This window comes from Neophocaena asiaeorientalis, unplaced genomic scaffold, assembly GCF_003031525.2.
Source record: "Neophocaena asiaeorientalis asiaeorientalis breed wild unplaced genomic scaffold, Neophocaena_asiaeorientalis_V1.1 scaffold45, whole genome shotgun sequence".
NCBI lineage: Eukaryota > Metazoa > Chordata > Mammalia > Artiodactyla > Phocoenidae > Neophocaena > Neophocaena asiaeorientalis.
The window spans coordinates 10,179,524-10,205,107 of record NW_020174642.1 but is presented as its reverse complement, the minus strand read 5'-3'; the positions used below and the strand labels follow the sequence as shown (position 1 = coordinate 10,205,107).

General features: G+C 54.0%; 2 protein-coding genes across 4 annotated transcripts in view; one reads left to right on the top strand and one right to left on the bottom strand.

The window, feature by feature from the left end:
* The first annotated feature begins 1,313 nt into the window (after positions 1–1,313).
* Positions 1,314–4,140, top strand: LOC112408652 (trefoil factor 3-like). Its single transcript, XM_024758389.1, has 3 exons — positions 1,314–1,428; positions 2,929–3,075; positions 4,095–4,140. Exons 1-3 carry the CDS (start codon positions 1,347–1,349, stop codon positions 4,106–4,108), a joined length of 243 nt encoding a protein of 80 aa, XP_024614157.1. The 5' UTR covers positions 1,314–1,346; the 3' UTR covers positions 4,109–4,140.
* Positions 4,141–13,925: 9,785 nt separating this feature from the next.
* ABCG1 (ATP binding cassette subfamily G member 1) overlaps positions 13,926–25,584 on the bottom strand; it is a 56,948-nt gene continuing 45,289 nt past the window's right edge. Inside the window, exons 9-15 of one of the 3 annotated variants that reach the window (XM_024758345.1) lie at positions 23,384–23,568; positions 23,146–23,247; positions 22,028–22,196; positions 20,859–20,959; positions 20,601–20,759; positions 19,284–19,402; positions 13,926–18,172 (exon numbers count right to left, since the gene is read on the bottom strand). In XM_024758345.1, coding sequence (XP_024614113.1) covers positions 17,944–18,172; positions 19,284–19,402; positions 20,601–20,759; positions 20,859–20,959; positions 22,028–22,196; positions 23,146–23,247; positions 23,384–23,568 — 1,064 coding nt within the window. In that variant the 3' untranslated portion in view covers positions 13,926–17,943. The remainder of the gene's footprint in view (positions 18,173–19,283; positions 19,403–20,600; positions 20,760–20,858; positions 20,960–22,027; positions 22,197–23,145; positions 23,248–23,383; positions 23,569–25,584) is intronic. The other 2 variants (XM_024758347.1, XM_024758346.1) reach the window with 2 other exon arrangements.

The window sequence follows — 25,584 nt, the reverse complement described above, 5'->3', positions numbered from 1 at the left end:
GCCCCCTCCCCTTTTAGAATAAAAGAAGCCTGGATTCTAACTCGGGTAAGATGCTTCTTTGGGACACGAGTCCACCATCTTCTCGGACTCCCAGCTTTCCCAATAAAGCTGCTCTTGCTGCCCCAACCTCTCTCTCGATTCATTGGCCTTTTGTGTGGCCAGCAGTATGAGACTGGATTCAGTAACAACATTTTGAGCCTTGGTGTGTTCCTCCAGAAAATGGGTAAAATTATACCTGTCTCATTTAGGTATGCTGTTATAAAATAATTTCCAAGATATAGCCTTCACTTAAAAAAAAAAAAAAAAAACCAGCCAGCTGGGTAAGGTGTAAATTCGTTTTTGTGTTAAAAATGTGCTTCAATGTACAGAGAACATTCTGGAAAACACCTAAGAACGTGTTAAACATGGACAGCGCCACACAAAAGGGGGAGAGTCTTCTGTACTGTCTGATTTAAAAAACCTACTGCAGGGACTTCCCTGGTGGTCCAGTGGTTAGGACTTCGCCTGCCATTGCAGGGGGAGCGGGCTCGATCCCTGGTTGGGGAGCTAAGATCCCACATGCCTCCTGGCCAAAACACCAAAACACGAAACAGAGACAATATGGTAACAAATTCAATGAAGACTTAAAAAAACCAAAGGGTCCACGGCAAGAAAATATTAAAGAAAATACAAACCAGCTGCAGGTATTATATTTTTATGAAAATGTATTGAATAAGTTTATTTAATACATTTGTCAACGTGTAGCTGATGATAAAAACAATTTTTTTGTTGGAGAAAAGCAAAAAAGAAAGAAAAGGAGCTTCTACCTTTCAAGAGTTGTGAAATCTGCACACACCGCATACCGCACTTGCCCCGTCACCTGTCTTTTCAAGTACCCGAGACTGGTCTGCGATTAAGCGGCCTGGGAACTCTTGTCGCTGAGCAGGAACTCTGGTGGCCTGCTGCTGGGTGGGTTGCAGGATTGATGCCCAGGCCTGTTGACCCTGCCCTCCAGCCCCACGCTGAGCCTTTATCCTTTTCTTCCAGCCAGGCTAACACAGGCAACAACACGGCCCTGCTCCCTGACAGAGGGTATTCACAGGCAACTGGAATCTGCTACCACCACTGGCTTACTACCAGAAAGGTGGGGTTGGAAGCAGCCTCTCCCCTTTGGGATGGATGATGCTCTGGGGGCTGTACCATCCTGTGCAGGGAAGAAGCAGGTGGGGCTGGACCTAGAGGGAAGGGCTCCCCAGACAAACAGAATCCAGAGTGCCTGTGTAAACACAGGGGTATAAAAAATGAGTCTTCTCGGGAGACGTGGCATGTCCTCTGAGCCGACGGGTCCCCAGAGCCCGCCCGTGACCATGGAGGCCAGAACATTCTGGCTGCTGGTGATGGTTCTGCCCTTGGTGTCCTCCAGCTCGACTGGGCAGTACGTGAGTCTGTGTGAGTACTGCTCTGACCTCCTTAAGGAGGAGGGACCGGGTGGCGGGGTGGGAGCACATGACAAGGGGACGTGACGTGGGAGAGCCAGGCTGGGAGCTTCCTGTGGCTTGAGGAGAGTGACCAGGTCCCTTAATAATTTAATAATTGCCACTTACCAGACACACACATTTTCTATCAACAGCTCTGCATATTGGGTCTTGCTGTCCCCATTTTACAGACAAGGAAACTGAGGCTCTGAAAGTTTATAACTGACCCTCTCGGGCAGTGTAGAAATTAGGATTGGAACCCAGGTGCACCTGGCTGGCAGCCGACATGGAAGCCCACTATCCCACTGCCTTCCTTGCTGGAGATTTCCGAATTACAATATAGGTCTTTGTGCATTATTCTGGCACATTCGTAAGACAAAAAGAAAAGACAAATGAAAACGATCACATTTTCAATACCTACAATCTGCTCCATTAACCAGAGTGTGAAGAAATTAGGGTGTGGAGCTTCCCTGGTGGCGCAGTGGTTGAGCGTCCGCCTGCCGATGCAGGGGACGCGGGTTCGTGCCCCGGTCCGGGAAGATCCCACATGCCGCAGAGCGGCTGGGCCCGTGAGCCATGGCCGCTGAGCCTGCGCTCTAGAGCCTGTGCTCCGCAGCGGGAGAGGCCACAACAGTGAGAGGCCCGCGTACCGCAAAAAAAGAAAAGAAAAGAAAAGAAATTAGGGTGTGGCAGTTATCTGCTGAGAGGTCTCAAACTTGTCACCCATCAGAATCACCTGGAAGATTTTAAAACTCTTAAAGCCCAGGATACGCCAAGTATATCAGAGAGTCTCTGGGTGGGAGGAGGTATCAATGGTTTTTTCAAGACCCCCGGCTGATCCCAATGTGAGCGAAGTTTGGGAACCAGTGGAATGAGGAATTATGAATTGGCAGCCATAGGAGAGGATTTGAGATTTCACGTGATTTCTATTTTCCTAAGGACAAATCCAGTTTAAGAAATGAGGCAAAGTGGACTTTTGCTGAACTTCAGACAAAAAGACTTACTTGGAAAATGAATAGTAGAAGCCCAATGATGTACAGGGAAGGCTTGACGAGGGGGTAGGGAGATACAGAAAAGAAGCAGAAAATAGTAAACATTGCGATTTTCTCTTTTGAATGCCTGCCTTCTATTATACTCCTTTTGTTTTAAGGGGGAGATTTTGTTGATAAGACAATAAAGGGGAACATTGTTTCCGAGTTCGGGGGCCCTGGATTCCCAGGGGTACCTGCCAGCTGGAAGGAATCCAGGCCCTATTGACTTCCTGGCAAGGTGCTAGGAGCACCCAAGTGAGAGACACCAGCCAGATCTCCAACAGAACGTTTCTCTTTAAACATTTACGGGAAGAGTGTCCTCGCCAAGCAGACAAGCACAGGTTATGGGAGGGGTGAGATCACAGCCTTTGAACTCAGGAGCTGGGGGAGGGTAGACCGACCCCAAGCCAGCAAGGGCTCTGACTGGGCTTTGTTTGGGACAGCGCCGAACCAGTGCATGGTCCCAGCCAAGGACAGGGTGGACTGCGCCTACCCCGACATCACCCCCGAGCAGTGCGTCAACCGGGGCTGCTGCTTCGACTCCAGCGTCACCGGGGTGCCCTGGTGCTTCAAGCCCCTGCAGGAAGCAGGTGAGTCAGCCCCACATGCACGGGGGACCTTTCCGGGCTCCCAGGAAGCCACACACACCTGAGCCCTGGGTGGGACCCCCCGCACCACGGCTGTCAGTTGGCCGAGGATGTCTGTGCAAACTCTAATCATTTCAGAAAGGTATTCAAAGTCGAGGCCCTGTGGAGAGGGAACTAGTTTGGAGAGAAATGGACAGTACGTAGGTTTGGAAAGCTGGGCGGATTTCAAGGCCATTTTCAGCACACGACCCCTGCAGTCTCTGTCCTTTGTGACTGGCGACATGCTGGGCTGGAGTCCTGGCACCTCTCCCCACCCTGCCCCCAACACGAGGTGCTCACCCCTCCATCGCTGGAGTAGTGGGGTGCAGGGCAGCCCCTGGGGAGCCGCGTGTCAGGGGCAGACTGCACAGGTAATTTGCCTCTATGCCCCACCCATCACATGTGCGACGTGGAGGTGGCCGTGAGCCATCTGGCAGCCCCGGTGCCAGATCACCGTCTACGATGAACGTAGCTACCTAAGGCCCCTTCCTGGAACGAGCACCCGGGGGGCCCCTCTTGCGCTTCGTCCCCGGGTAACGACGAAGGAGGCCGCGTCTCAGCCTGATGTCGGCTCCCTAATCAGCGCGGGGCCCCTTCCCACTGTCCAGGGTCTCCTCCCCTCCCCGGCAAAGCCGGGCAGAGGTCCAGATAAGGCTCTGGGCCCAGGAGGGAGAGTCACCCCTGTGCTGGCCGTCCCCGCTCTGCCGGCTCCTCGGCCTGCGACGACACTTCTTTGAACTCTGGCAGTGGCCCTACCTGGGCCCGTCTCCGGTGCCGTCTGCCCCGACGACCTGGGTCCCCGTGGGGCATGTGGCTATTCTCCCGCGAGGGTCGGGGGGAAACTCAACCCTTCCCCAGGGACTTGGTGTGGAAAGCAGCAAATGGCGCTGACCTCGGGGCCTGTCTGGACCTGGAGAAGCGGAGCAGCGGGTGGGCAGGCACGGGATGGCTCAGGGTAACGCATGTCTGTGCTTTGTTTCCAGAATGCACCTTCTGAAGCCATGCTGCTGCCCGACAGCTTGGGAGGGGGACTCTGCCTGGCGCTAGGGCCTCTCCTTTTCTATCACCTGCTCCCGGCAAGCACTGCCCCTAATGTGTGAGGCCTGATGTCTTAAAGAATAAAGCTCCCGTACTCAGCATGAGGACACGTCTTCATTCTTGAGACTTTCCGCTGTTGTGTTTTATTTCTACCGAGTCACACTCTCCCTTCTCAGCATTTCACAGACGGGAGCGGTAGAGGGTGTCTTAGCATCTCCCAGCAGAGGGTCTCCCCCAGGCCTGGGGAGGAGGGAAGGGTCCCAAAGTAGCTCCCTAGCTGTGACGGTGCAGCAAACCTCACATCTAGTGCTGACCTGATGGGGAGGGCAAGCCACCTTCCAAGTGTCACTTGAGAAACACCGTTTCAAATGTAAGTTCCAAAAAAAAAAAAAAAAAAGATTATTAATGTCTTTCCTGGCGAAGAGAAAGCTAATAAAACCATCTTACCAATTGGCACTTTTTGGTATTTCTTTATAAGTCAAGTTTACCATCTGTGACAGCTTGGGTGGCCTTCTTTTGCTTTTTTCCTCTGAAAATGGATGCAGCTTTGTGGATACATGAACAAATGTCACGACGAACGCTCATGAAGTCTTAGTAACCCCGAGATGGAGAGTTGTCCCCTCCCTCACTCTTGGGGACACGCAGCTCTCTGTGGACACCAGGACGGTTTCCAGCCATCCAAGCTGAGTGTCCTGCTCTCCTTCTGCTGACAGGACTCTGTTAAGGTTGCACAGACGATTCTACTGATTCTCCCGCAGGGCTTGTTGACGCCGCACGCATGGGGCGGGGCAGAAAGCAGCGCAGCCTCCGGACGGGGGGTTTCTGGGTCTGAGCCATCCTTCCCGCTGGAAAAGAGACACTGGCTCCTTTTCGAAACAAAAGGCTTTGTTTTTAAGCTTGCACTTTGGGCCAGGTCTCTCGAGTGAGATCCTATGAACATCCTAGAAGTGAGATGTTATTCCCTTTGTTGTAGGATAAGTAACTCATCCCAAAGCCCCTGCTGAGGGGGCAGCACCCCAGAGCCCACCCAGGGGAGGCCTGTTACACTGCGATTTGTCACGTGAGGTCTGGTTGGAGGAGATAGAGCCCCTCTGAGGTGCACGTGATTCCCCAAGAGCGAGATGCCCCGCCCGCTCCCTGAGCACTCTCATGCCCTCCACCCTGCGAGAGGGACTCCATCCTGTCCTTCCTCCCTGACGGCCGAGTCCGTAGCTCTTCGCGGCGTCTGCCCTCATGCACTCGACTTGTCCGCAGAGTCCCACCAGCGCCTTCCCCCACCCGCAGGTCCCCGCTCGCCCTCCACCCCCAGGAGGACCGGGCATTCAGTGCACAACCCCATGGGGTGAGGAGGGAGCGGAGGCTGGGGACCACCCTCCACCCCAGATGCCCCAGCATCCCAGGCCCCTGCACCCGCCCTTCTGGATGGAGCTCAAGGCCCGGGGAGCTGCTATCTCCCCTCACAGACGCTGCTGCCACCACCCACCGTAGCTTCCGTGGTCAGATCTGAGCCACTGCTTCTGTGTCAAGGCCACCGACACCATCAGGGGAGACGGTGCTCACCCCTCACCCCCAGGCCCCAGACGGCGGCTTCTGTTCCCTTGCTGGCGGCTCAGGGCCCCGTCTTGAGTGTGTGCTTTCCCGGGACTTGGGAAGATCCCGGGCCAGACTCAGACACTGGAGCGACCTTCATCCCTGCTGAGGAGGATCATCCACGGTGGGGGGATGGGGAGATGGGCCTTCATCTTCCCCTCCTGGGGCGCACATGTTTCTCCCCAACCTTCGCTCCGTCGTTCGTGCAGGGGGCAGAGGGGGTCATTGTGCAAGCCGGGCCCCGTGTGCCCTGGGGTCCCGGTGAACGTGAATACGGAGCGGCACACCCTCCTTTAGTGCCCACTGCTGCGGTACGCATTTGACTTCCTTTAATTCCCACAGCAGCCCCGGACGATTATCTCCATTTTTGCAAGTGAACAAGCAGAGGCACAGAGAGGTTAGGTCAGGACCCCACGGTCACACGCAGTGCAGGGAGATCTGGTTCCAGTGTCCGAAGACACTCTCCCACCCCAGCAGCTCTGAGCTCTCACAGTACAGGGGGCTCTTTACCTGTTCCCAGCCTGGACGCCGGACGGGGCAGCCTCCGGGTGGCGGGGAGGGGAAGATGCGCGGGTGTGGCGGGCGGCTCCAGTGCCCTCAGGTCAGTGAGGACCCCGGTCTGCTGTGTGTCCTGCCAAAGAGAGCGGGAAGCAGCCCCGCTGAATCCGCAGCTTCCAGAAGGGTCTGGGAGGGTGTCCCATCGGGACCCCACCTCGGTGTGCGCCAGCCCGGGGCCGGGGGCGGGCAGCTTGCGGAGGTCCACACCATCCTGCCCAGCATGGAAGCCCGGACCCCAGCAAGCCGCAGCTCGCTCAGCAGGGAACGGGATGGAATTTGCCCCAAAGTGCCTGGGTGGGGATTTTAAGTTCTGCAGTAGAGAAAACTCAAGTCACTGATGGGCACATCGCAAATGAATTTTGGGGTGAGGCCGAAACACGTGTGTACCACATTTTGTGTGTCTGCCCTAATGGTGTGGCTGCCTCTCGCTTCGCCCTTTGGGCAGACACACAAAGGGTCTGCGAGAAGCCCAGAGTCTCAGGGTGACATCTGGGGGGTGGAAGGAACTCGGAGAGATGCCGTTCCCAGGGTGCTCTGTGTTGGGGGCAGGGTGGTTTCTGCCTTTATCTTTCCCCCAGGCATGGACATCTCACGGTGCAGCCAGCCCGGAGTCCCTGGCGGGCACCCAGAGGAATCTGTAAAGATAATCAAAGCTAATGAGAGGATCAGGCACTTGGCACGCGTCAGACACCCATCAGGTGCTTGAGATTTGCTAACTCCTTGAAAGCCCACGCGGTGAGGGGTACCACCATCCCCATTTTCGTTTTCGGAAGAGAAAACCCTCCACGGAGCCCTACAGTAACTTGGTCAGGGAGTGGCGCCCAGAGGCAGCCTGCGAGGACGGGCCAACAGCAGGAGGCGGGGAGGGTTCAGAGCCCTTCTAGAAGGTTGTGGCTGAATCATAGCCCCTCCCACTGGTCATTCCCATCTAATTCAGTTTGTAAGTCACAACAGATGGGGGATAAGGAGTTTAAATAGTTAATATGTTTCCAACCTTGTGTAAAGGTCCATAATAACTGGCTAGGTTTAAAAAGGAAACACTGAGGGCTTCCCTGGTGGCGCAGTGGTTGAGAATCTGCCTGCCAATGCAGGGGACACGGGTTCGAGCCCTGGTCTGGGAAGATCCCACATGCCGTGGAGCAACTGGGCCCGTGAGCCACAATTACTGAGCCTGCACGTCAGGAGCCCGTGCTCCGCAACAAGAGAGGCCGCGATAGTGAGAGGCCCGCGCACCGCGATGAAGAGTGGCCCCCGCTTGCCACAACTAGAGAAAGCCCTCGCACAGAAACGAAGACGCAGCACAGCCATAAATAAATAAATAAAGCAAACTGTCAACAAGTAAAAATAAATAAACACTATCAAAAAAAAAAGAAAGAAAACCTATTAAAAAAAAAAAAAAGGAAACACTGAAATGCCGATAAAGTAGAATAATTATTCTAATTACTGGCTCGCCAGGAGCCAGCAGATGATCCCACGGAGCCCTCTTCTGTCCCTGCGTTCGCTGTGACTCGATGGGGGTCTCTCAGGGGTGGGTGGTCTCTCTTGGGAATTTTAAACAACCTTCTTGGCTCCGGACACTGGATGTCAATTAAGTACCCAGAGAGTGCTAACCGATTTTAAAATTCTGGGATAAGAAGTACTACAGTGTGGACTGGAAACGTTTTTTTCTTTTATCTAGAGTGCAGTGAGTAACTTGATATTTACTGTTACTTCGCCAATGAGGACATCGGGACACATTCGCTCCAGGACACAGCCTTGATGAGACTCAAACCCGGGATGGGCTGTGGCCACTTCTGCTGGGCTGCGTCTAATATGGTCATCATCGGTGGACTTCAGCCCCCCTGAAGGCACAGCTGACACTGACTGCCCACGGCCCACGTGGCCTTTACACCGCCCTTACACCTCCCCACCTCCTGGTCAGTGTGCCTCTAAAATTTGAATCCACAAGTGGCTCAGGGTGAATTCAAATGATCAGTTGAGTTTCACAGGATCCAGGGATCACTTTGATATCATGTACCTTCCTCACTGACTAATGGTGCATATTTGTAGAACCTTCCAGAAACCACGGAATGAGAGTTTTGACTTGCCAAGGAGAAGCCAGAACCCCACTGCTGCTGGTGGAAAAGGAAGACAACACCAGGCTTCCCCCCCACCAGCCCCCAGCACACAGCGTGGCCACTGAACCTACCAGTAACTCCTTGTGGTGTTTATATGCTTCTCCCCTCCTCTTACGTCAGTGTGGTTGGTCTGTAAGAGCGTCGCTTCCGCATTTATTTGGCAATGGTTCCCTCTGCACTGTTCCAGAGTATGTCAAAAATTCACTGGAATTCGTCATGCTCTTCCAAGAATTCTTGAACATTCAGTGGCACAGAGAGGAGGGATTTAGCTTCAAGCTCAGACACCTGCACAGGGTCAGATGTTCAGCAGACTCATGGCGGGGGGACCCTGTGAGGCAGAAGACCGGGTGGTGCAGGAGGTCTCAGATCTCGCTGCGGATCTGACACTACTGAGTGGATCGGGGAAGGAGGGACTGGGTGGGCAGGGTCTCAGTCCACAGCCAGCTTAGACAAGGTCTCCAACAGGTGGTTGGACGGTCCCTAAACCAAGGTGCCCCATAGGGGAATCCCGTTTGGGGCAGGAATGGCCTGGTTGGGAGAGGCCAGGGGGAAGCGTGCTCGTGTAGGTGACATGGGACTGGAGGCAGAATGTGGGTGCTGGATGGGGCTGCCTTGAAAGCACCGTGAGAGTGGGGGGCACCCGTGGGGTCTGCAGTTCCACCTCCAGTGGGAAACCTTCTCTGCGTGCCTGTTTCACATTTTGGATTTCCTTCCCCTTGAGTTTCCAGAAAAGCTTCTGTGGTTTAAATGGTAGGTTGTAAGGATATAAGTATAAGGATGTTTTCCAAATTTTCAGACTTACTGAAGCACGGTTGTTATGGTAGAAACCACCACAGCAGGGATCAGGAGGGACATGGCTTTATGGATTCTGGAACATTCTGACGAGGGCATGAGTGCTGTACCTTCCGGTCCAGGGCACTGTTGGCAATCTGGGGCGAGGGGCTGGAAGCGCGGCAATGAGGAGTGTCTTTCTGGGTGGGATGAGAGGCTGGATGATAACCTGCCATCTGGTTACCTGGAGGGGGTGGGCTTGGGACAGGATGGTTTGGGGGTGAGATTACTAACTTTTGTATTATTTGTTCAAAGAAGTGTGCAGGGTATTTGTAAATTGAAATTTCTAATAAAGAGCATTTGGGAAGGAGTGGGGAAGGAGCGGGGAAGGAGTGGGGAAGCAGTGGGGAAGCAGTGGGGAAGGAGTGGGGAAGCAGTGGGGATTTTGATGGGGAAGGAGTGGGGAAGGAGTGGGGAAGGAGCGGGGAAGGAGGGGGGAAGGAGCGGGGAAGGAGCGGGGAAGGAGGGGGGAAGGAGCGGGGGAGGAGCGGGGCGGGGGGGAAGGAGGGGGGAAGGAGCGGGGAAGGAGCGGGGAAGGAGCGGAGATTTTGGTGGGGAAGGTGGCAGGTGGTTCAGGAGCACAAGACAGCGTCCAGGGACAGAGAAGCCTGGGCAGGGAGAAGGAACGGGGGCGCCAGGTCCTCAGTGTGGTTTCTCTCTCTGTCCTGTCCCTGCACGCACACCTTCCTCCACACCAACAAAGGTAACCTAGTGCAACCCCATTACGGCCACACCCGGGTGATTAATCCCAGAGTGACGCCTGAACTCCAGTGCTGACCCATGTGGGGCCCTAACAGCACAAAGACCCCCAAAGCTGACTCCTGGGGATGTTCGCCCATCACCTACCCTAAGCAAAGCGTCTGGGAGAAATTTCCCCTGGGTGTGGGGGACGGACTCCCCCAGGCCACTTCCTGTGACCCGATGGATTCTTTGCTGTCAGTTTCTCAGTGTCTTCTTCCAAACGAGGGAGTGCGAAGCAGGGGCCGGAGCACCGGTTCCCTGGCTACTGTCACCGTCTGCATTCTGCCTCCACCACTTGCCTCGGGCCACTTGTCTAATCTCTCTGAGCCTCAGTTCCCTGGCCTGTGAAATGGGCTGGCGGTGACACGCTGGCCCCAAGGATGGCAGTGAAATGAGACCACATATAAAAGGCACCTGACCCTGTGCTATCACGTCACCTAACAAGTGGGGCTTGCACATCACCCCCGTCACTCTTATTTTTCTTCCCAATTTCATCCAAAGCCATTATAACACCTACCAGAGGAACTTTTTCATTAAAAGAGAGGGCAATGCAAGAATGAGAAAATTCCCCACAGGCTCCGTCAGACCCCAGGCCCAATTCTCCCGGCTGGTCTGCAGGCTGCTGCTGTTACAAGCAAACCAGAGAGAGAAGCAGAAATCTGAAAAGAGCGATGCTTTATTTTGATTTATGTCACATTTTCATAAATGGCATCTAATTTCAGAAAACAGTGTTCAATTCTGCAAAAAATGCACGTACAAATTTTCTAAGGAGATCTCTGCAGAAATATACAAAGCAGGACCACGGTCTGTAGAGTCAGAAAGCTTACATGTTAGGGTCTGCTTGGGTGTGTGTTCCAACAGACCCAAGGGAAACAGCCAAGGAGACAAGTACCCAAGGGAGCCGCTGTTATTATATATATATATACACACACACACACATATACGTGCGCGTATGTATAGACGTTCTCACCTCTCCCAGCGCGCAAGCCCCGTACTTCCTAAAGTCACGTGGCTAAATCAGTGTAAGGTTATCCGCACAGCGTTATAAAAACCAGACATTACATAGTTACATATTAGATATACAGACATATGCACGTCTTTACACAATGATTCAAAGTGTTATTTGCATTGACTCTTGCTTTGGAAGGAGGAACAAAGGAAAGGTGTTAACTAGCTAACCGTTAAGTAAAACCAAACCCGGGTGAGGGGGTCAGCTACACACGCTAACTTTTTAAGCATACTCATTCTATGGAGAAACTCATTTCTGGTCACCCCCTTCCCCAGGGAGCATTTGACTAGAGAAACAGAAAACTCCTGTGTGGGGTGGGTGGTCCATTTTGTTAGCAGTTTGGATGGCAGGACCTCCGGCTACCAGTTTTCACTGGCCGAGGACTTGAAATGAGATATTTATGATGAAGCTTGGGCAACCTGTGTTCCAAAGGTTGTGGAGAAGAGACCCCCAAGGTACGTGATGACAGAATTGTGAAAACATGTAAAGATATAAAAACAAAATATCTACCATGGCCACTGGCATATTCTCAAAGAAACCAACCGTGGTACCTTTCAGATCAGCTTGCACCTGGGATGTCCGGGAACCCATGAATATAGGGACCTTAACCTTGACCCAGGTGCCCATGACTTTCAGCCTTTCCCTTCAAGGCCTGATCCATTCCACCCAGCACAAGAGAGCACATGCTGGGGCCCCAAGAGCGGAGGTCGGTTTGGTAACTTCTCCCCCAGAAACGGATGAACCTGCTGTTTCCTCTGCTTCAGCAAAGCCCTGTTGGGTAAACACTGTTTTCTCTAAAGCTCCCCCGTGCCGATCCAGGGCTGTGATGGAAGGAAGGGGCTGATGCTGGACAGTCACCTCACGGCAGGTGAGACGAAAGAACACTCCCCTCCCAGTGGCTGGCAACAAGGGCTCCCCGAACCCTCCTTCCAGGAGATGCCCTGTGGGACTTGAGAACGGGCCCCCAAGCAGGCGGCAGGGAGGGTCACACCTCACCACTCCGACGCTTGCCAGCCAAGCCTTAGCATCTCCGTCCCCGCTCACCTTGGCGCCCGCTGCAGGTGAGGGACGACCCCTGTCCTGCAGAGGTACGAGCGGGTGGCTTACAGGTTCCCCAGAATCAGACGTCCGAGCATCAGTGGACGTAGGAGACGCCACGTAACTGTGTACAGCGTCACGGCCACGGTTAGGTTCACGTGCAAAGTGCAGGCCAAAGGCACCCACAGGTGATCAACAGGGTTCTCTTCCACGTTTATTCAGACACACCAAGCAGGGGATGGGGCCACGCCACTGAGAGAGAACGTCAGCTGAACGTAATCGTTTCCGGCTTTGCTATTTTCCGCTCGTGTGGCCTGGGCTCATGCCGTTCCCAACATCTGGGTCAAACCACGAACCCCAGGGAGGAACTGACACGTGCTTGTGGCCACGTCCCTGGCTTGGCATGTCTCCCTGGGAACCGGTGGGCCGGGCCCTCCAGCTGTGTGCGCACATCCCACCACCCTCCTTCCCAAAGCGGGGCTCGGCTTCCGCCCAGCCTGCAGTGACAACACGAGGGCACTTTTGTGCTTCTGTTCCTTTCCCTTCAGCTTTACAATGGTCATTATATTGTGGAAAAGCCCTGAAGCCATGCCCCCACCGGTGATAACCCCTTGGCTGGACAGAATGTGATGGCCAGTGTGCCTGGGGTACTTTCTCCTTTCTGACACCAAGGGACTATTTTGAGAACAGGGAGGTGGTCAGGAGCTCTGCGTCTGACCTGTGCTCACGTTAGTCATTTGTAGAAACCTGGCTTCCTTGGCTGACCTCAGGGTCCGCTCGAGCAGGCCACAGAATGTCAGTCTGAGGAATGATTCCAAGTGGACTGTTCAGAGGTAACATAAAAAATTAAGCTAATGCTAAACCCCCGTTTCCTTAAAGATGCGGAGAAGGGAAGGATACGCGATAGTTAACAGAAAACCTAGGCTAGGCCTGCAGAAGGATGGGCGTGACTGCATCACCTTCACGCCGACTTCCTGCCCAGGAGGCTAGATTTCCAGCACAGGCTGAGCGGAGCCTGCAGGTGTGAAAATTGGACTGTGCGATGGGGGTGCGGGGCTCCCCGACTTATTCCTGCTTCTGGTCCCAGGGAGGCACGCCAACAGGGACGTCAGGAACATCTGGCTTTGGCAAGGATGACTGTCTCCGGGGAATCTCCCTGAGGCAGAAGGCCAAGTGCCTGGACCTGAAGGACCATGACCTTAATGGAAGCTGCACAGAAGAAGGGCAGGGTCCGCAGGGCAGGAGGGGTGCAGAGAGGAGGCCGAGGGAGCCTCGTGAGCTTGCCCCACCCCAGGGTGCTCTCTGAGGCTCCCCGCACCCTCTCTCCCTGTCACTTGGCGGGACCGCAGGGGCCGTGAACTCTGGGACTTGGCCCAGCATCGCGTTCTGCCCTGTGTCCCTGAGGAGGAATGCAAGCCGGGGATGACAGCCTGGCCCTGAGCACGCTGCTCTCGGAAGCGCGGCTCAGTGTAGTTTACCCACCAGAGCTGAGCTAAGACAACACCCTACGCCCGGCTCCTAGGTCCTCCCGCCCAGGGCCCGTGTCCCCGGGGACCATGGCAAGGGAGGCACACGTGGGGCCCGTGCATCTGGGCTCCAGGCATTTCTTAAAGCCCCGGCCGACATTAACAAGAGGGAAGAGATGGGTGACGAGGCTGGAAAACGGAGGAAAAACACAAAACTTTAAGACACTTCAACCTAAAACATGCAAGTTACCGAGAGAGAAAGGTGACTATCGACAGTGGGGTGTTGGACCAGAACACTGAGGAATGAACCAGAACCCATGCTAGACGTACAACGAAGATATTCCAAATACAACCTAAAATTCCCCTTTACCTGGTACACTTCAAGCCAGTTATTTTGAATTTGAAGCATTTAACACTGAACACAAGTAAAAAGTTTTACATACAATATTTTATTAGCAGTCTTATTTCTTCAGAGCATCTAACTTTATAGCCACACACGCTGCACCACCCTCCGCCCTGCTGGGTTGTTTTGTTTTGGTTTCTGTCACATTTTAATTGAGCTGGTATTTGCTGAAAGACTTAGTGGGTTCTGACTACACTTTACCAACTGCTCGGCAGGCATGAGGTGAGGGAATTTTCTCTTTCTTTCTTGCAGTGAAGGACGATTGACGATTTAGAAACACCACAGATAGCACTATGAGATACATACCCAGACCGAGCTGGCACGTGCCCTCGTGTGAGTGCACACGTGTGTGTACGCACACCCTCATAGGCACACACGCATGCACGCGCACACACACCGGCCCCTCTCGGGCCCCAGCCAGCCCACCGGTACGCTGAGTTAGGAAGCTAAGGCTGAACGATGGCAGAGGAAGGCACCACTCCACTGAGACGGGGGGTAAGAAGCTGGGCCCCCAGGCCAGCTCGGGACACCCCTACACCAGGCAATTGAGGAAAGGGGCGCAGGCTACCCCCCATCTCAGCTGTCCGTTTGGTGACAGCAAGTCCAGAGCTAACCTAGTATTGCATTTCAGACCTTGCAAAGTGTTTTCACGTACATTTGCAAACTAGGAACAGGAGGCAATACGGCAAAAGAAAAAACAGAGAATTTGGGGTCCGACTCGGGCCCTTTCCCGGCCCTGGACCCGGGGCCTCACGGACCCTCTCCAGCCTCGGCACCCTGCGTCTGCAGAACAAGATCCCCTCGGCCTGCCAGCACTGGAGGGCGAGCCCGCTCTGAGCTCCAAGCCCCTGTGCCTGGGCCACATCAAGTACGCAGGGATGGGTCAACACACGTCTGCTGAGTGAGTAAGTGAACAGAGGCGTTGGTAAGGCATCCAGCCAGCTCCCGGGCCACCCGGCAAGGAAGGATGCTCGGGGCACTGAGGCCCAAGCTGTTCTCTCCTCAGTGAACCCACCGGAGGGCTTTCTACCCCATGGATTCAGCCTGCCCCTGACCTCCTGGCAGTGCCTTTCTTAGGTGGGAAAATGACCTTTCTGTGGGTCTCCAGGATGAGTTTTTCCCTAAAAGCTTAAGTCCTATTTCTTGGTTCTGAAGCCCCTCCCCACAAGGTGACAATCAGATTCCAGCATCTTCTATGTAAAATGTTTACCTGATTTCTTTCCTTCCCATGTCACCCACACAGGAGCTTTTGAAGCATTTAATTCTACCCAGCAAGGGTAGAAGAAACGGAGGCACAAAATGCTATGAACGTGGACAGAGGTGCACGGCTCCCGAGACAGGGTTGGTCAGCAGACCCAGGCCCTGACGCCTCCGCGGAGCGGGCACTAGAACCCAGCGGAGGCCCTTCCTCTCCCCAGTTCCACGTAACAGTGATATTCTTTGGACTTCCACTTTCTTCTCTACTAACAACTGCAAAGGCTGCACATCGCTCATCCGATGTTTCCTCCATCCTTCTAAACGAAGAAGCGCAATCAGACGAAAGGAAGATCTGAGTCGTTACATTCAGAAATTACTTAAAAGAAGTGGATTTGCGAAGTCGGCCTGGTTTAAATTCCAGCGTATGAAAGGTAGCACGTCTCCGCCCCCCGCCCCACACTTCTTAACGGCACCTACTTAGAAGAATAAAATCAACAAGTTGCTTGCATGTTTTCTTGGGCCATTGCAATAAGCAATGCAATCTTCCCTACAGCAAAGAGCAGAGGGGAAGCATCTGGAGACCCACACTGCAGCGTCTGGGTCTATGCTGCCGAGGGTTTAGGATGAGAAAGCTGGAGCGAGGGGCATCGCTGACACTTGAAGAATGATGAACGCAGCTTCCCAGGTCGACATCCTCACTGGACCCGGCCTCAGGTGCTCCGGATCAGATTATCCTGGGGTGGTGACCTCAGAGTACTCACCGCTCTCCAGGTAGAGCATCCTTTAAAAAATACCCGTGTGCATGTCCTTCTTGGGCTCACAGACCCACGACTGGAAGGACTCACCTGGAGGGAAAAGTCTTTCAACACTGGCCTCAGCTGATGTAATTCTGAGGCACGGTCCAGGACTTTTCCTATTCCCAACTCTCTATTTCACCAGGCTGTTCCCACGTGTGTCTTCCTGCGTGTGACATTCGTACAGGCAAGTCTATCTTGAAACTGAATAAAGACTTTTCCTAAAGGCTAAGTTTGACCCTGGTTAAGTAACTTAATCTGGAAGGCAACGCCACATTGGTGTAAAACAGGCAAACATAAAATTACATTTGAAATACCTCAATTGTGTTTACTAAAAAGGATCGGAGGGTGAAAAAGAGGCCTCTAAGAACTTGCAAATCAAATCCATGTGAGTAAAATTTGCACCTTCCTCATTCTCTTAAATAGGAAATAGAAGTTCTGGAACACAACCTAGGAATCTCAGGACATTTCAGAGCTGAACATGACCTTGAGGACGATCTCGCGCTGCTCTTTACAGGTGGGGAAACTGAGGCTTAGGGAGATGAATGAATCTGTCCACAAAAAAATACAGTCTTTCATTAGGAGACCCGGATTCCAGGTTCACGGCATTCTAGAAGGGGAAAGCGATTCCGTTTTCCTTCCGAGGACCTTCTTCGGCCAGAGCCCCCTTCCACACTGGGGTCATACTGCCGCCAACAAGCACACGGGCGCCCGCCATGAATTCAAAGGCCGTTTACCCTGCAGACGTGCCCACTGCGCCTGTGCTAGAGGGATTTTACTTATGTGACTGTATCGCTGGAAAGGAGTTTCTGGTCCGGAAGGACTATGCTAGCCCGGCGCTGAGAAGGTGAAGGTGCCGCTGAGACGCCATGGAAACCAGATGTGGGAGACGGACTCTCCCACGGCTCTCAGTGCATGATCTGATGGAGTTCCAGACGCCTCGGCCACACTAAGTCTTGGCCAGTTTCTGGCAAAGGCCTTGGATTCTCAGGAAACCTCAGCACCTTCCCTCCTGTGCAGTTAGCACATCTCTGGCGGGCTACAACGGCACAACGTTCACACCTGGAGCTTCTCTAAGCCCAGCTTCCCCAGGTTCAGTGGAGGTAGTCGATGTGATATGTCAGGGAAGAGAAATGTTTGTAAAAAATCAACAGGATTGATTTTCTAGAATTTTTTTTTTAGGCAAAATTAAGGTGCTTGGAAAGTTAGGAAGAAAAAGAAACCCAATATATTTTGCTTAAAATAAGAAGCACGGGGAAAATAAAAGACTTTGAAAGAGATGGCCAATTTCACCTTACAACTTTCTGTGTAACTTTAAAAGATTTCCACACGGCTTAGTGCGTACGGTTCCAAGGTCACCCTTCAACCTGGAGCCGGCTTCTGTGTCTTTCCCAAGTTCTGTCTGTAAATGAGACCAGCTCAGCGATCAAATCAAACCCCTCTCATCTCTAAACAAAGTATATTTACCCTGAATAATTTTCTTCACCAAGTACTAAAAAGGTACAGTTTCTGGAAATGAATGAAATTTTTCGACTTTTGGCTTGGAAAATGACCTCGTTGGAAAAAGAGACAAACCGTAGAAAGGTGAAACTACGAAAACACTAGTCACAGAATGGAATCGCTCCTGGCTTCGCCTTTCTGCCCCTGGACGTCTGACTGCACAGGGATCCCCAGGAAGCTGCCTGAATCCCCGGTCCAGGACCAGAGCTCCCTGGTCAGAAGGAAGAATTTTGCCGAGGAACCCTCTCGTCACCAGCTTTGTTGCAGTTTTAAATTCTGCCTCAGGGGTGGTATTTTAAAATCCTGCACGTGGAAATAAAAAAACCTTTCTACACCTTCTTCTTAGTTACAGCTAGAAAGGGTAATGGAGAGAAGGCCCAACCCAGCGGGGCGGCGATGTCCATCCAGCACTGGACGCCCAACAACCAAACGTGGTCCCAGGGGTTGGGTCACAGAAGTGTCTGTGTCCTCGGGCCCGGGCTTGCCGCAGATTCTGCAAGTGGCCCTTGGCCACTGTGTCCGATTTTCCTCTCTCTGGCTTTCCAGTGCTTTACCTCTCTGCCCGGATTTTGTATCTCAGCACAAGGTAGGCAGTGAGACGCAGGGAGATGAAGAAAATCCCCAGGACAACGAAGTCCAGGTAGAGCTTGGCGTTCTCCACGTCCAGCTCTCTGAGAATGGCCTCCGACTTCTGGAAGTGGCACGTATCATCGATGTCACAGTGCAGGTCCTCGCGGTCGAGGCCATAGATGGAGAGGATGACCCCTTCAAACCCATATCTGAGGAAGGAAGTGCCAGTGTGAGAAGGGCTCAGGAACCCTCCTCCCTGCCTCTGCCCACGTCTACGGAGGGTAAGGTACCACCACCATCCCCCCATCCTCAGTCTGGCTCCCCTCCCTCCCCGGAGATCTTTCTCCCTGGAACACTTCTTCACGACTCCACAGCTTCCTCAGATAAATCCATTCAACGGCTTGACGATGTGTTTTCCAATTTTGTTTCCTCCAAAGTCTCAACGAAAAAAAAAAAAAAACCCACCCAAAAAAACCAAGAGTAGGTATTGTTCAAGGGTGATACGAACGGAAAAGCACTTTGATTACTTCTGAAATCATACTTTTTTTTAACAGTTAAATATAATAAAGGGTCCGATAGCTTTCCAAGGACTGGGGAGCATTTAAATAAAACATTTCTGCATCACCTTTCATTCTGTTCCAGCCCTGCACCATCAGGACAAAAACGCTAATTCCGAGAAGAAAGACACGGGTTTCTGATTTCTTGTTCTCGGAAGGTGCACCTGTGGCTGAAACTCTACAAGCGCTTTGTTTTGATTTTGTTCTACGGAACAATAGACCTGGGTCTGAACTGACATTCTAGAAAAGACAAGCTTGTCCACAACTGGGGACCCTGGCTGTCACGTGGAATGGCTGTGTCTGGGGAGAAAAGCTCTAACGACCAGCCTCTCCTGTCGAGGGCCAACGTGCCGAAGCACCTCTGCGTCGAGAGCGTGAAATCTGATCGCCTAAGTGCTGAGGTGCCAGAACTGTCTTGTTCAAGGATATTAAGATGCTTGAAACATGACCTGTTTCCCACTGGATTTCTTATTAAGGTTTTATGGGTTCAGAACCTTGTTCATCCCAGAGAGGAATGAAGTTCCTGAAAGATGGAAATGTGCAAGGCAGCTCCCCGAAGGGGCCACGAGTATGCGTGTGTGTGTGGCATGCAAAACTAGGAAAAAAACAAAGGGCACTGATACTCTTTGGGTTCACGATCCAAGAAACATGCCGTCATCTAGCTGACAGCAAACAAGTGGCTTTTGTGAGCCTCTGCATGTCCCTAAGTCCCTTCCCTCTGTCATCCTAAAGTCCCTGAGGCGTAAGGTGCCCCCGCATGTACCTGACATAGGAAATGTAGGACATCCACTGCAGGTAGGTGGGGATTGTGTCGAAGCTGACGAAGAATCCTGAGAAGAGGAGGACGGGGACGGCCGTGACGGGGCCCACGAAGGTTGCCACCTGAGAGGGGACACAAAGGGGACTTACTCCCATCTACCTCCTCCTCCCCAGGTGGCCCGGAGGCCACAGCCCGTGTTTCTGGACGGTCGCCAGCAGCTGGCAAAGGGCCAGAGACTTCAGGACAGGTCACACCAGGGCCAGGACGGCGCAGAGAAGCACCCTGTTTGGGGAGCGAGCTGGCTGGTCTCTGGCACAGGGAGGGGCCGGGGCTTGTGCCCAGAGGCCCAGCAGAGGGGACAGAAGGTGAGAAAGAGTAGAAACCCCACAGAGCAGGGGTGGCACGATGCTGGACATGTGGTTGTGAGGGCGCTTGGCTGGGAGAGAGGCACGGCGTCCCAGGACCTGATGTCAGCGTGTTCCAGGGAGGAAGGGTCGGGAGCGCGACTCCCTGGGTGCTGACTGCAGCTGGCGTGGGCCGAGCACTTTCTACGGCTCGGCTGTGGGGTGGATGCCATCGCTATTCCCAGCCACAGATGAGGGTACCGCCCAGAGGCTCTGAACACAGAAAGGAGTCCATCACACGCCGGGGAGGGGGGCGTCAGAAGGCCACGGTGGTGCTGACTCCCCAGGCTTCTGGCTTTGTCTTCTAAGGGTCGGACTGGCCTGAGCACCGGGAAGCCCCAGGGGTGCAGAAACTGCAAACGCAGCGGGTTTGGCAGGTTGGGGGTGGGTGGTACCAGGCATCCAGAAGGGACACCTGGAGGGGCTCAGGAGGGTGGGAACATGGGGTGCAAAGGGGGGTGTCTAGGGGACAGCTGAGTGGATCCCGCAGAGGCAACAAAACGTAGGCATCGAGAGCTTGGCCTCTGAGCCGGCTGTGTGACTCTGACAAAATCACGTTGCCCCTCTGGGCCTCAGTCTCCCCATCTGTGAAATGGGGAGCATTGCACGTAACTCATGGGTGTGCTTGGACTCGATGAGCTGATGTTCAGAAAGCACTGAGACCGGCAGCTGGTGTGCCCCAAGCTCCACACAAGGGCACCTGCTGCTGTCAATCCGCCCATCCTGAGAAGCCAGTACCACTCGACCCCTTCCCTGGGGGTCAATCGACCTACTGAAGCCAGACGAGGAACTTGGGGCAGAATCAGGAGGAGGGTCACAAGGAGTGGGTGCCGAGCCCCACCAGAGCCACGGCCCCGGTCGCACGGGCCAGGGTGGAGAAGCGAGGCCTGTCCTGTGGTGCGTCCTCGGCCGATACCTGCAGGGATGTGGAGGCGGCTCCGATCAGCAGGCCCAGAGACTGCGCCACCAGCGAGGTCATTGTGCCCAGTGCCGCGAAGAGGACGAAGCGCACGGCGTCGGACGGCTGGGACGTCATCCAGTACACGATGCTGCAGTAGGCCACGGGGAACATGATCTGCAGACACAGGGCCTGTCACCCTCTCCCGGAAGCCCCCACTGGGGGCACTGGAGAACCCCTGCCCCTCTTCACATCATGCCACTGCCACTCACGTACCTGAAAGGGCACGTCAGCCATGGTCTTGGCCAAGTAGTAGGCCTTCAGGCTGTACCAGTAATTCAGGTGTTCTCGAAGAAACACTCCCATCTCCAGGGGAACTAGGGGACAGGAAAATGGGAATCAGGCAGACATCACAGTAGGATCACCACCTCAAACAGGTGGTCTCGGGCTTCCCTGGCGGCACAGTGGTTGAGAGTCCGCCTGCCGATGCAGGGGACGCGGGTTCGTGCCCCGGTCCGGGAAGATCCCACGTGCTGCGGAGCGGCTGGGCCCGTGAGCCATGGCCGCTGAGCCTGCGCGTCCGGAGCCTGTGCTCCGCAACGGGAGAGGCCACAGCAGTGAGAGGCCCGTGTCCCGCAAAGAAACCCCAAAAAACAAAAAACAGGTGGTCTCCTGCCGAGCCCTCTGTAGCCCCAACCTGTCCTACACCTCCCTGTGGACCATGCAGTACTTACAAAGTACCCGAAGGTTGAATGGAAAGGTGTGAAATGATTTACCCGTCTGGAAAAACTGCCAGTCATTTTTATAACGGAAGCGTCACGAAGGGGAGAATCCAAGTGCAAAGCATCACTGTAGTGATGGGTACAAATGTCTACGGTCGCCCTTATTTTCACTGAGTAACTGTAAGAATGGGATTCCCTTCCTGGACAAGGCCTCGCAAGCCGCTCTTGGAAATTCAGGGCAATTTAAGGAGGAGGCATTGCCGGGAGGGGGTGTTTAGGCTGGAGAGCTGGTGAAGCAAGAGCTTTATACACTGTCTCCCTGAAGGGGCCAAGGGCAGCCTACTTTGCAAATAGTCTAGAATTGCGTGGAAATCCACCTAGAATAGCTTTACCCACGCACACACTTGGCCGCACCAGGGCTGTCTTAACTGAACGAGGTAATGCTCACGCACTAGTGTTTAAGGGGATCCTGATTAGAAAACCTTTTAAGAACGTCTCTTCAGCCTTCCACCAGGCTTACAAGACTTCCTAGCGGTTCATTCCTTTGGCTTAAATATAGTATGCACTTTCTTGTCTAACAGATAATACAATAATACCTACATCTGTCAGCGAAGAAAACGGTATTTAAAAACACAAGACGCTGTGTGTTCATGGCCAAGCCAGCCATGGCCTCAGTGGCAGATAAGGAGGGAGAGGTGGGCACGGGGTCCACCAGGCACTCACACGTGAGGACGGTGGGCATGAGGGCTGCAAACATGAGGAAGAGCATGGAGAAGAAAAGGAAGCCGGAGTTGCTCAGGACCTTCTTGGCTTCGTTCCCGATCCCCAAGTAGAGCAGCCCGATGAGGAGGCCGATGCCAATGTGGGAAGTGATCCGCAGGTGCGTCAGGACCTGGGGACAGATGTGGTTCACAGTCAGGTGTGCAGAAGTCCGAAGGTGGACAGTGAAAGAACAAGGCGGCCAAGGCCCCCAGAGGCAGCGGCCAAGGCGGGTCACAAGCTCTGTCCTGCCCCTTCCCTGCACGAAACAAGCCCCCGACCCTAAACCAGCACAGGTGCGTGCGTGCGTGCCCACACACACACACAAACACACACAGCAGCGTTTTACTGCCGTTAAAACAGAAAGAATTGCTATCCTTTGTGAAATCCCCTTCAAAGTGGCAAACCAGGGAGGGCAGTGTACCTTCAGAGGGGAGGACAAGGGACAACGATGGTGGTGAAGGGGGCAAAGAATGGATACGTGACAGGCCCACCCTTGCAGAGCTCCGCCCGGTGGCTTCCAGCCCCTACATCTTTCAAACTGGTTCCCAGAGGCCCCTGGGCACTCAGCCCCCTACACAGGTTGTCAGATCATCCCTCGAAAGGGTGGATATTGTCACGGTTCCCAATCCTTCACCAACTCCTTCCTGTAAGTGTCTGCACAACCCACCATGCCCTGTGTCGGACGGAGCTTTCCGGAGGGAGGAACACACTCCCCGACGTCAGCCTTGGCCAATGGAATGTGAACAGCAGTGACCGTTTCCCTCCGGGAGCCAGAGCCGTTAAGGGCTGCCATGTGGTTTCTCCTGCACTTTCCCTCTGCCATGTTCCAGAAAGGAGCCGGTCCTCCATTCTGGGTCCCAGGACGAGAAGACTCGTGGGGCAAGGCCACGGCCCACAACCCGTTACACGAACCAGACATAAGTATTTACTGTCCCAGCCACTGGCATCTGGGGAGTGTTTGTTACTACTGCTTCACAGGGAGCTGACGGATGCAGACGGAAGAACAGTCTGAGAGCGCAAGCAGGATGAACAACCCGAAAATGCCCCGACAGCTTCCTTTGCCACGGAGACCGCCTTACCGAATCCCTCAAGATGCTGAGGAAAGTCCTTTTGAAGAGGATGCAGAACTGGGTGAGGCAGCTGGCAGAGAAGCTGTGACAGCCTTCCATGGAAGTGGAGTCCTGAGGACACACCAAGGAGGGAGGAGGGGTGAGACCCCAGCCCTGGGACGCCTCCCCTCTCAGCTAAGAAAAGTTCTCATGCAGTGGGCGCACGAGGGGGTGTGCAGCGTTGCTGGGGGCTGGGGCTTCGCATTACCTTTCTCCACCCCTTCAATCGTTTTGCCTGCTTTACCTCTTCAGAGGGCCGGTGCCAAAGAAAAGGGTTCACCTCGCCATCACCTCCGGGCTCTCTCCTGTGGTCAGAGTCACACATGCCCTCCCGGACGGCTCTCACCAGGCGGCCGTTCTGATCGCCATATTCACCGGACGCGACTTCCATGACTGCACCGTGAGACACAGACAGGGTCACCCTAGGCATCGCTCATGTGAACGGTGGGCCTCTTTGCTTTGCAACAAAATCATTAATCTAGCAGGAATATTTTAAACTGATTATGTAGATGCTGTGTGATGATGCCAACGATATGATAAAAATCATTTAGCGACCAATGTTCTTTTGGCTCTAAACACCCAGGCAAGGCCATTTATCACGTCAGGAGCCTGAACACGCAAATACGGATTGTGAGGTCGGAGAGCCCGGGAAGTCATGAGCTCATGCATCTGTTAACTTATTCATCTGTCCAATATTTACTGAGTGCCGGCCATGGGCATTCAAGCACCAGAGCTGGAGCTGGAAGGAGGGCAGAAGGAAGCAGGATTCCTGCTGGGAAGGCAGTTCCCAGGGCGGGGGTGAGTGACGGGCACTGTGGCAGCTCTCTGGGACCAAGGAGAAGTGCCGGGGGTACTGAGGGAGGTGCGCTCGGCGTCCTGGGGACGTCGAGATCATGGACCACCAGCCCCACCTCTCAGATCCCCAGGCACCATCTCCTCCACCTTCCTTCCTTGGCCCCGGTGTCATGCCTCTGCACCCCAAACTGTCCAAGGCCCCCCGCTGCCCCTTCTCTCCTGGGTCCACACTCCCCCCGGCGACTGCTGTTCCTTCCTGCCCTCCCACCTGCCCTCTCCTCTGCCCCATCCTGTCCCTCCTGGTGTGGGTCCCAGCCCCTCACCCGAATAAGATTCTTGCTAATGCAGAGCCACAGGGACCCCCCCACCCCTGGCAAAACCAGCCGTCTGTTTCCTGAGCCGGGGTGACGAAGCCGTCCTCCATCTGGTCACCCACCAGGAGAGGTTGCCCTCACCAGAACGTCACGATCAATGACACCAAACGGGCCAGCACTGACCGCTCTGCTAGTCACTCACGCCCACCACCCTCCAAACGGCCATCCTCATCTCTCACCCTCTCAGGTGTGACACTGAGCATCTAGAAGCCACCAGAAGGACACACCGTCCCCTTCTTGGGCCCTCCTTTCAGTCCCACGTGCTCTGTTCCTTCTCCTGTCATCTTTCTCTCTAGGTTCTCACCTCTTCGCAGGCCACGGACCTCACTGCCCTTTCCTGTGCAGCAGCGCCTGTCCCCGGCTGTCCTCTTTCCTGAACGACTGACTGGGCAGCTATCAACCTGATCCATCCCTGCCTTTACAGACGCTCAAGCATCCTCTTCCTCTCCCTCAGCCCTCACGTCCTTCCAGCTCACAGCACTCTGGTCCTGCTTCATCAGAGCCCCTTCTTTTAAGAGAGAAGCAGTTCCCAGCAACAGCGTCTTGTGGAACACTATCTGGGAGATGACATGTAGAGAATGCGGGGTCTGGATGCTTGAGAGTAAAACAACTGAGTGAGAAAGCCCGGTGACCAGGAGACCAAGGAGGAGAATTATGGTGGATTGAAGGGTGTTCCCCCAAAATTCATGTCCACCTGGAACCTCAGAATGTGGCCTTATTTGGAGAAGGTTCTTTGCAGATGTAATTTTCTGGTTATGGATCTTGAGATGAAATTATCCTGGATTTAGGATGGGCCCTGAATCCGAAGACTGCCCTTATAGTAAGAGGAGAGGACACACAGAGACACACAGAGAAACACAGAAAAAGAGCCGTGTGAAGACAAGGGGCAGAGACTGGAGGGATGCAGCCACAAGCCAAGGAATGCTGGAGCCTCCAGAAGCTGGAAGAGGCAAGGAAGGACCTTCCCCCGGAGCCTTAAGGAGGGAGACTGGCCCCGGAGACACCTTCACTTCTGGCCTCCAGAACCGTGATCAAATGCAATTTCTCTCGTTTTAGGCCACCCAGTTCGTGGTGCTTTGTTATAGCAGTGCCGGGACAGCAGGATGCGATGGCCAGGAAGGGACCCCAGATACAGTGGCAGAGGGAGACAACAGGAATGGGTCGGGCTGTTTGAGCACATGGTGGTCTAGTGAATATGAGCTCAAGAGAAAGAGAAGGCGGGGGGGGGGGGGGGGGGGAG